The 11,487-nt window shown below is 39.8% G+C and overlaps 1 protein-coding gene across 3 annotated transcripts in view; it reads left to right on the plus strand.

Annotated features, from left to right (window-relative positions):
• Window positions 1-10,371, plus strand: part of LOC132125166 (RNA-binding Raly-like protein) — a 34,113-nt gene extending 23,742 nt beyond the window's left edge. For all 3 annotated transcript variants that reach the window (XM_059536424.1, XM_059536425.1, XM_059536423.1), the window contains exons 3-7: window positions 1,742-1,893; window positions 8,850-8,963; window positions 9,217-9,356; window positions 10,006-10,054; window positions 10,133-10,371. In XM_059536424.1, coding sequence (XP_059392407.1) covers window positions 1,742-1,893; window positions 8,850-8,963; window positions 9,217-9,356; window positions 10,006-10,041 — 442 coding nt within the window. In that variant the 3' untranslated portion in view covers window positions 10,042-10,054; window positions 10,133-10,371. The remainder of the gene's footprint in view (window positions 1-1,741; window positions 1,894-8,849; window positions 8,964-9,216; window positions 9,357-10,005; window positions 10,055-10,132) is intronic.
• Window positions 10,372-11,487: the final 1,116 nt, after the last annotated feature.

Genomic DNA, 11,487 nt, shown 5'->3' on the forward strand with positions numbered 1-11,487 from the left:
TATCATTACAGTGGTGCCGAAGCCTGGGAGAAGGAGGGACGTGCTGCTGAAGATCCCTCGCCGCTGTGGTGAATCCGCGGTGCCATCGAGCTGGCGAGTAGTGTGCCGCCATGGACGCTCGAGGCGGTGGGCTGGAGCGAGTTGCCGGGGACGGGCGAGCTCGCTACCGGCCGCCCACGATGTGGAGAGACGGCTGCCGTCCGTGAGGGAGCGGAGGAGTCGGCGCCGTTCGCCAGGTGGCCGGAGCCTGCTGCCATCCGCCGGAACGGGGAGGAGCAGGGAACGGGGGACTCCTGCCGGCTGCCCAAAACCGGAGGAGCCGTCGCCGTCCACCGGGCGGCGGAGGAGTGTCGTGCCGTCCGCCGAGGGCCGTCCAGTGCCACCGCCAGGCACCGCGGAGGAGATCGCCCAGCTGGTGGAGGGCCGAGCAGCGGTGCGTCTGGGAACCGGAATTTTTTTTTTTCTCCTCTCTCCCCTCTCTCGTCTCTGTCGCTCCTCCTTCCATCTCCTTTTCTCTCGCCTCGTCTGTCCTACCCCCAGGTTCCCGCAGGTCCCCGTGAGCGGTCCCCCCCGGAGGGAGGGGGGGGGAGTAGAGCGCAGTCTCGGGAGTACCCCCCTGCCTGCGAGGGGCGATGGGGGTATGTGACGAGTGGGGTGGGGCCGAGGGACATGGGAGCAAGGCCGGTGGAGTGATTGGAGATGAACTACACCTGTTCGACCCACCGGTCTCGAGGCCCACGGAGGAGATGGAAGGATATAAGACTGGAGCGACGACAGTGAAGGACGAGAGAGGACCAGGCCTGGGATTTTAGTTGTGGTTTGGGTTTTATTTGCGCGCACCAGTCGTCCGTGAGGGGCTGGTGCGCTGTTTTGTGTTTATTTTGAAATTAAATGTTATTTGATTGTCCGCCGGTTCCCGCCTTCTTCTTCCCGATGATTATTAGAGTTTATCATTACAATCATAAAGATTTTTTAAAAATAATTTTATTGATTTATATGAGGCTTTTTTATGATACCAGGACACATATGTAACCACCCAAAATATTTAACTTTGTACCCCCTATATCTCAAATTTAATATGGTAAAATATGGTATCCACACTCTTACTCCTTGTGGAAAGCCTTAACTAACTAAAATGTTTAATTTAATTTAAAAAACGTAATATTTCATCATCTGACTTCCAATGGACATTTCAGTTCTGCAGAAAACTGCAGCACTTTGTTTAGCTGCAGAATCAGTGTGGGCATGCTTGTGCCTTTATTTCTGTCTGGCCCCATCTCTTCCGCTCTATTCTAGCACGTTTTCCTGATTGCATGCTCCATCATGCTCTTGACACCAGCAGCAGATTTCTCCCAATCTCTCATCTCCTGATATCTCTCTCCGGTCACAAACCGCTAGGCCTCAGGGCATAATGGGAAATGTCTCCTATTCCATAGACCCTGCTAATCTTTAAATAAAAGCTTAGCAATTTTTGATAAAGCTCTTTGTTGCTAAGTTTTGCTGGAGATGTGCTGAGGATGTGACAGAGCGGATAAAGTTGGAGATGTACAGTGATCAGTAAAGTGCCATGCCGGTAATGTATGTATCATGCAGAGGCTGCGGCTGGCATGCATAATTAGCTGTGATGTTCTTCAGTCGCGGAACAGGAAGTAGGCCAGGGCCTGCCAATAATAACCGTACCTTGTGAATCAGAAAAAAACCTTCCTTCCTTTCAAATCACTTATCTGGTTTTCATTTTCAGGGTTTTCGACTATCAACATGTTCAGACCATCCCATGTGACTTTGCATCTTTTCGACGGATGTGTTCATCGCCCTCTTCATCTTCCGAAGCCCTGCAGCAAAGCAGAGAAAAACCCCAGAGCAGACACAAGTCCAGGAGCAGAGGGATCCAGCGTAAGATGCACTGACATCTTTCAAAGATCGAGATAAAGACCAAATAAAGACTATCATTTTTATTTTAGCATATATAAAATTAAAATGTGCCACTTTTCCAAGAAAAGGGGCCTGAATATATTAATGACAGTCTCACATTAAGGGGACTGTCCAAATATTTGTCCAAAAAATGCTCTCTAAAACTGAATTTGGCTATTAATAGCCAATAGCAAATTATGGTTTTGCTGGGCTGCATAAGGGTTATGCACCATTCCAACTTCCTGTTTTGATAGAAAATCCACAGCATCTATAATGGCCACAATAGTTGTGACATGACATGGCAAAACTCAAAGAAAACCTATTTTAATCTCCAATACTCCAGATAAATGGAATGCTCTCAGAACTTGGCTAATATTCTTCTTCAGAGATTACTTCTCTAATATTCATAGATCATTCATTCAAAGTTCATGATCTGGTATTAGTACTGTTCTTAAAACATGAAAACATTTTTTTTTACATGGTTCATGGAACAGTTTTTTACCCACATGTCGTTCCAAACCTGTAAGACCTTTGTTTATCTTCGGAACACAAATTAAGATATTTTGTATACACACTAAAAAATGTTGGGTTAAAAATAACCCAACCTGTAACCCAACTATGGGTTGGTATAGCACCTTCCCATCTGTGGGTTATTTCAACCCAACCCATTGGGTTAAAATCCTGTTGGGTTAAAAGTTACCCAACAGTTGAGTTAATTATTTATATTAATTAAGATCAGTATTTTTATTGAAAATTACTAAATACAAACATATTTTGAAACTACTTTGTTGTAAATTACAGATTTTATTTTAATATGCAAATAACACATTTACAAATATATTTTAAAATATTTTATTTAAATGTACAAGAATGTGTAAAAATACAACTGACATTTTCAAGATGTACAAATGTGTCAATTCATATTCATATCAAAACACACAAATGTGCAAATACAGTTCACAGCTGTGGCGTAATGTTTAGAGAGTTGGACCTGTAACCCAAAGGTTGCCGGTTTGAGTCTCTGTGCTGGCAGGAGTTGTAGGTGGAAGGAGTGAATGAACAGCGCTCTCTCCCACCCTCAATACCCATGACTGAAGTGCCCTTGAGCAAAGACCCCCAGTTGCTCCCCGGGTGCTGGATCTATAGCTGTCCACTGCTCCGGGTGTGTGTTCACTTCTCACTGCTGTGTGTGTGCACTTGGATGGGCTAAATGCAGAGCACCAATTCTGAGTATGGGTTACCAAACTTGGCAAATGTTACGACTTTCAAATAAAATGAACATAACATATAATAATAAAACAAAAAATAATCATAAAATCAAGTAATAATAATAAAATATATACCAGCTGCTTGACCTACTGATGATCAATAAAATAATTTTTTTTTTACTGATTACTAAATACAAAGTTTTTGAGAAGACAGTGTGCAGAAGAAACTATTAAAGACTGTGTGTTCCAAAAACTCTTAAATGGGAGCAGAGGGCTTTAGGTAGTAGATGTCATATACAAAGAAATGTTTGAAACACAGATCGACTGCTTGTAGTATCGTCTCCTGTTCCATCGCCTCCCCGTTTAAAATAATAAAAACTTGGGAGGAGTTTTCCTTGTCACCAAGCACCAGGACATGTGGATTCTGGCTTCACTCATGATTCAAGTACAGCACTAATTAGTGCCTACCTTAAAAGAATTAAAAAAAAAAAAAAGTTCAGTTAACATGCATTGTGATGATATTTCATTGATTCACTTACTTTACAAATGAGTGAATTTAAATGAGTTAAAAGCTATAGTTTACATTTTTACAGTCTTTGTGGGGATCTACTATCATTTTGCACTAAGAGACAGACTAAACCAGTTTTCATTCCCTCCAGAAAATGTGTGGCAATATCTGCAGCTAATGTGAGTAAATTTTACCACCCTTTACCCTTTAACTGATTTGGACTTGTAGGGAGGAACAAAAGTACACTGTAAATGAAAGGAAGCTTTGTTGGACGGAATGCGGCAATACACTTATTTCACCTCATTTGTCTTTTTTCATAATTTTTCGAAGTCATGGGTCTAAGTAAAATTATGTATCTTTAAAACTTATGTATCATTAATTTAAATAGGTTACTTACCTTGAAATGTTTCAGTTAACAGGCAGAAATTCTATTGTTGCAATTTTTCCTTCACAAAAAGTCCATTGTCTAAAACATAAGTATAAACACATTTAGTACAACACATTTAAAAAACATGACAATCAATCTAACTTCATAAGAGAAATTGCTGTAATTAATAGGGTATTCTAATAGATGCATAACAATATTCAATATATTCAATACACTTTTACTGTACAATTAATTAGTGCTGGTGCGCTAAGACACTGAAAGAGCGGATTGCCTCATGACTGCGTGCTTTTCTTTCGTCTGGGTTTTGAACTTTTATAACAGAAAATTGCAGCTTCATTCACTGGTCCGATCCGATAAATGGTCTGTGTGGCTTTTCTAGCTAAATTCGATTTCATAAAACTTTCACATTTCACCAGACATTTTTATTAACTTTAAGTAACGTTAATATTTGTCTAAAAAGTTTTGTAGCTAATCTTTTTACCCTCTCAGTCTCAAATTAAGTTTTAGTAACTTAATAACTTTAGTAACCTTTAGTAAAGTTTTTAGTACTCCAGATACATAAAATATGTATCTGGAGTAATAAGGTTTTTAGTTTTTAACTGTTGCAAATCAGCAACGCCTGCTTTGAGAGGATTAATGTATTAATGCTGGCGAACAAACAGGAATAGCATTCATTTACAATCGATCTGATTCTCTGGGGGAAACAAACGGACTAAAGGGAATAAAAACTTTTTTTAACATATAAAAAAAATAATAATTAACGTATCAGACACATTACTTAAACAGTTACTTACCTTTCATAATCAACCAGGCTGCCGCTGATGTCCGCGCTGAGTCTCTGACTGGACCGTTAAAATTTGAACGGAGTGAAGCGGGAAATATATTTAACGCAACAGTTGGGTTATAACTAAAAATAACCCAACGACGAAAAAAAATGACCCAACAAATTTTGAGATAACCCAACACATTGACCTAATATGTGTAAACCAATGGTAAGGTTAAAAAAACAACCCAACGTTTTTTACTGTGTATGCCTGGTGAAAAAACCTTGGGAGAAACCAGGCTCAGTTGGGGGCGCAGTTCTCCTCTGACCAGACGAAACCAGTAGTTCAATTCCAGGCTGCAGCAAAGTCAGATTGTGCAGAAGAATCATCTGTTTCCTGTGGTCTTGTCCTGGTGGTCCTCTGAGACAAGGTCTTTACAGGGGATCTGTATCTGGGGCTCTAGTTGTCCTGGTCTCCGCTGTCTTTCAGGGATGTAGAGGTCCTTTCTAGGTGCTGATCCACCATCTGGTCTGGATACGTACTGGATCCGGGTGACTGCAGTGACCCTCTGATCTGGACACAGACTGGATCTGGTGGCTACGGTGACCTCGGAACAAGAGAGAAACAGACCAATATTAGCGTAGATGCCATTCTTCTAATGATGTAGCAAGTACATCGGGTGTTATGTGAATTGTTCCCGGTTCTGGTTTACCTAATTAATGCAGCCTAAAAATCCTTTAACAGATTTGGATAATTAGTGTGTTATGTGTAAGCTAGGTTAAAGAGATGGGTCTTTAATCTAGATTTAAACTGCAAGAGTGTGTCTGCCTCCCGAACAATGTTAGGTAGGTTATTCCAGAGTTTGGGCGCCAAATAGGAAAAGGATCTGCCGCCTGCAGTTGATTTTGATATTCTACGTATTATCAAATTGCCTGAGTTTTGAGAATGCAGCGGACGTAGAGGATTATAATGTAAAAGGAGCTCATTCAAATACTGAGGTGCTAAACCATTCAGGGCTTTAAAAGTAATAAGCAATTGTAGTAGTTCCTGGGAGGAAAGGAAGAGGACAAAGGGGTCGGCTGGACTGCTGACGTATTTATTAACTCAAAAAGTAGCTTAAACTTTATAAACACCAAATGGTGACTTTTACTCTGACATCAACACAGACACGTTCGCACAACACTTCCGGTTTACTCGTTTCGGTTTCAGTTTCCAGTTCCCGTCAGCAGTCCGTCTCTCTCTCGACTGCTTCTGTCTCTCCTGTCGTTTTATACTCTCTCCGCGCCAATTACTGAAACGAGAAACAGGTGCTGATAGTTTTTGCCCTAACCACTCACTTACCGCTCGTCTCCTGATTCTCTCTCCCGCTGCAGACTTCGCTAAACCACGCCCCCCCTGAACACCCGCCCTGTGGATCACCTTGAACTTAAAAGGCCGAAGAGCTAGATACCAACGAGTGATCCGTGCTGTGATCTCCTCCTGGAGCCAGGGCGAGGGATTGTGGTTTGATATTTGCCTCTGGTCCGAGATCACCCCCCCCCGCCCAATCACCGTTACCAACATCACTGATTCCGCCTCATTCCATTTTTTTAGGAGGTTGAGGTGATAGATCTGACGGGACCCATTCCTATCGGACCGTATTACCTCATAATCGAGATCTCCGACTTGTCGTGCGACCTCAAACGGTCCCTGCCACTTAGCCATTAATTTAGAGCTCGACGTTGGGAGTAATACAAGTACTTTCTCTCCCGGTGCAAATTTGTGTAATCTAGTTCCCCTGTTATACAGCTGGCTCTGGCGGTCCAGGGCTTGTAACAAATTCTCCATTGATAGCCGCCCCAACGTGTGGAGTTTTGTTCTCAAGTCCAGTACATACTGAATTTCATTTTTGCCCTGAGATGGTCCCTCCTCCCAAGTTTCTCTCAGTACATCCAGCACCCCTCGGGGCTGGCGTCCATAGAGAAGCTCAAAGGGGAAAAACCCCGTGGAGGCTTGTGGGACCTCTTGCACAGCGAATAACAAGGGCTCTAGCCACCTATCCCAATTTTTGGCGTCTTCATGAACGAACTTACGGATCATGGATTTAAGTGTGCGATTAAACCATTCGACTAGGCCGTCGGTTTGTGGGTGATAGGCGCTAGTTCGAATCGATTTAATGCCCAACAATCTGTACAGTTCGTGTAGCGTACGTGACATAAACGCCGTGCCCTGATCGGTGAGGATTTCTTTTGGAACCCCCACCCGGGAGATAAGACGAAACAGGGCATCCGCAACACTTTTAGCGGAAATGTTGCAGAGGGCCACTGCTTCAGGATATCGTGTTGCATAATCAACTATGACTAATGCAAAGCGATGTCCTCGTGCCGGGTTTTTTTCTCCATTCTGTCACTGATGGAGTTTCGGTTCCTTGCCACTGTCGCCTCTGCCTTGCTTAGTTGGAGACACTTAATTTACAGCGATATCATTGACTTGACTGCAAATAAATGCACAGATACTATTTAAACTGAACTGAGATGATGACATCACTGAATTCAATGATAAACTGCCTTTAACTATCATTTTGCATTATTGACACACTGTTTTCCTAATGAATGTTGTTCAGTTGCTTTGACATAATTTATTTTGTTTAAAGTGCTATATAAATAAAGGTGACTTGACTTGTCTTGGATGAAATCAGAGAGCTATCTGACCCTCCATTGACAGCAAAACAACTGAAATGTTCCTAGGTCCAGAAACATAGTAAGGACATCAATAAAACAGTCCATGTGAAATCATTGGTTCAACTTCTGTTTTGTGGTGCTACGATAATACTTTTTTTTGTGCAAAGAAAACAAAAATAACATAATTTACACAACCATTTCTTCCCCCAATTTATGTCTTCTGCCATTTTGGCCAATATCCAAGAACATATTGGATGTTATCAGCATTGTTTACATTCGTTAGGTCTTACAGGTTTGGAATGACATGAGGGTGAGTCATTAATAACAACATTTTAATTTTGTGGTGAACTAACCCTTTAAAAATATAGAGTTATATGCTGAATAAATTTGACATTGCTGTGCAAATGTCAAAAAGTTAAACTGCCATTATGTTTATAAACAAGCTGCCTGAGCAATTTTAATATAACTCTATCGCCCCCTTGAGTCCTGGAGTTTGTCACATTGAGAAAGCATGTTATATAGAAAGGTACAGTGTTGCATTGATGTTTGTATTTGCATCTCATGGTAAATATCAGCATTGCTTTTACAGTGTTTTTTACCCTTGCATTGTGTTTTGGTGAATGTTGCTCATATAATCATGTTTTTGTGAGCATCTATAACTACGTGCATGCATGCACCTCTGCTGACGAACTCCAGATGGTTCCTTTATTAAAATCCTCCCTCCGCTATAGAACTACTCCCTCAGTAATCAAACCTAGCCTATCACCAAAAGCAATTATAGCAAATTAATAGTGCATAACCAATAAGAAGCGTTTATAGTGCTTTATTACAAGCCCTAATAGTTTTTACTGCCAGCAGATCACAGTAGAATGAGTTTGCCTTTGTAGCTGGGAGGTCAAACCGCTATTTAATGGCTGGTGCTGAGCTGGAATGGGATTGGAGGGGTGTTTGAGTGGTGTTAACATGCTGAGGAAAAAGAGGTCTAATCTAAGTTTCCATCATTAGACACATTAGATTAGAAGAGTTGCTATCGGGGCATCCTCGTTTATCTCTTGAAAGTCAGACAATTGAACTTCTTGGAAGTAAGCTGACTGCTATACTATGCTTAACATGGTAAAAGTGCTCAAATTGTGGCTCAACTGGGGAGAGGGCTACATGTTTGTCCAACCAATGACAGATGGAGGGTGGGGCAGAAAAAAAACAGTCTGGAAACTTTTTTGGAAACAGTTATTTTGCAGTTCATTTGGTGCTTCTACTTGCACAGAAATTACATACTTTATCACAAAATCCACTATTTTTGTGTGCTTGTATTTAAAGCTGCAATGTGTCATTTCTGCTTCACTAGGGGTGGCAAATGGAAATGCAATATGTACATAACATTAATGTTCGCTAACTTCCTTCTCTCTGCAGTGAAAATGGAGGAGCTGGTGTGCATTAAGAAAGAACTGACAGTGATTAAATCACAGATAGACGAGCTGCTGGACAGTCTGGAGCGGATGGACCCTCAAAGCCAAGAGCTGTCCGGTAAAACACTTTTTCTTTCATCAGCAGATGCACCTTGTAAAGGTGGATTATGAACCAGGCCGGTGGGGTCTCCGACTGTCTCATATTTGTGATGTTTTCTGTCATTATTTGGACATTATATCTCACATTTGGTGCAAGTGGGGCCTCTGAAGGGGGTGTTGCTTCAGGGCCTAGGCAGCTTTTCTGTCCTCGATTGTCAGTTTTATGTCATTCAGCGTGTGTGTGTGTGTGTGTGTGTGTGTGTGTGTCTCAGGAGATGGAGTGACATTCTCTCCGCTCCATGGCTCTGTGAGCAGTGTGGATGATTCGTCTGGTAGCCCTCCTCCCCTGAAGACAGAAAGAGACACACAGAGCCCACAGACTGCAGACTGCAGTGATGAAGACAGACAGCATGTAAACACACACACACACACAATGGCTAATGCTCAACTCTTACTCAAACACTTAGGAACAATGTGATTAATCTAACTGTGAGACCAGATTAAATCAATCATTCCCATAAATTAAGTCTACAATTTTTTTTTTATACATTTACTGTAAATTTACTGTCAAATGATCATAGATAAAGAAATTAAACATTAGATTACTGAAGGACACACACATACATTTAGCAGACGCTTTTATCCAAAGAGACTTACAGTGCATTCAGGCTATATATTATATATATATTGATCAGTATGTATGTTCCCTGGGAATTGAACCCACAACCTTTTGAGCTGCTAATGAAATGATCTACCACTGAGCCACAGGAACATGCATAGGGACATATATATATATATATAAATGTTTTTTTTATTAATTATTTTTTATTAATTGCATTGAGAAATTTATGACAATTTTAACGATGACGTTTTCTAATTAACTAATGTGTATGGATATGTATTTACATTTTGGTTTTTATTTTTATTGATTGATTGATTGATTGATTGATTGAATAAAACATCTTTCAACAATATTATAGGATATAAAAAAATGGTACAAAGCTTTAAAAATAGCCATTTACAGTCTACCCATAACATTAATCCATGCATATGTTTTCTAGGTTAATTACTATGAATCAGATTTGCTCTACATGTAAAGACAGGTTTCAGGTAAGTTGGAACCCTTTTTTTTTAATAAACTGCCAAACTGTTGTTCCCCTCTAAATTTTCTGTTGCTCTTTCTCACAGATTACAAATTCAGATACTATGCTTTGGGTAAAAGTCAAAGGATCTCTAATGATGACGTAAAAAAAACTATCAGGAAATGTGTTTGGATCAGTTCCAAATATCCAGATCTGCTGAAATCATCATCGTGTAAAGTGAACATGAATCCAGTTTCAATCCAGTTGTGGAGCAAACCTGAAAAAAACCAAACTATTTGTCGTCAAAAGCTGCTGCTGATTTTAGGAATTATATGATCACAAGTTTTTTTTCCATGATTTCAGTCAAAAACTGTAAAAAACTGATATGAATCGAGAGCAGGATAAAATTAAAGTATAGCGTCCACACACACACACACACACACACACTTTTTATTGCAAATATCCTATATAAATTATTTAATGGTTCTATACAAGAGCTCGACTGATATGGGTTATTAAATGATATTATTAAATAATATCTACATAGATATATATCAACTGAAAGACCCTGGTATATTGACAAAATAGTACAATTATGTATATTTATGAGATTTAAAATATATAAACGCTTTTTTTAACCCTAATGTCATTCAAATTCACAAAATGTATAATAACTGTTACATAATTCATAATTTTGGAATTGGCACAATGACTACCATCTACCTCTGTTGTTAACTAGAGATGGTGTTTGGTTAGTGCAAGTGATATGTAAATATTTCCCAATTTATTGCTCTGGCCAGTATAGTTTCATGACCAGATTTACTGTATGATAGGAATGTCTTTTTCTTCATGTGAAAATGTAGTCAAGGTCATACATTTACTTTTTTAATTTCTTTTAAATTAAGTAATAAAACAGTGATTGCCTGTTGAATGTTTTTTTGGTAATATACTTTTATTTTTTATATATATTACTGTGATTTTGTAAAATATTGTGGAATGCTGTTTTGTTTGTATCACTTTGTCAGTTGCATTGTGAATATATTCACTAACAAAAATAAAAATGCATTCATGTACAGAATGTTGACTCAAATGGTTTTTGTCTAAATATAATATTAAGGACAGAAGTTTAATAGAAGTAATAAAAGTCATTAGTCATTTCAGGGATCGGAATCAGCACTTTAGGGGAGATGATTTCTATTGATAAACTTCTGTTTTCATGAAATGTTAACTATTAACTACTTGTTAACTAATGATCTGTATGAATGATGAATGTAACGAATGCACACCGGAAACGAGAGATCCAAATGCAATTTTAATGGGTAATCCAAAAATCAATATCCAAAGACCAAGAAAAACACAGGGAACACGAGAAAGCCGGGTGACGGAAAACAAGGACTCCATGAAAACAGAATGAGACGGGCTGGTATATATGGACAGGATATAATGAAGAAAGTGGAGGAG

This window comes from Carassius carassius, chromosome 43, assembly GCF_963082965.1.
Source record: "Carassius carassius chromosome 43, fCarCar2.1, whole genome shotgun sequence".
NCBI classification, from domain to species: domain Eukaryota; kingdom Metazoa; phylum Chordata; class Actinopteri; order Cypriniformes; family Cyprinidae; genus Carassius; species Carassius carassius.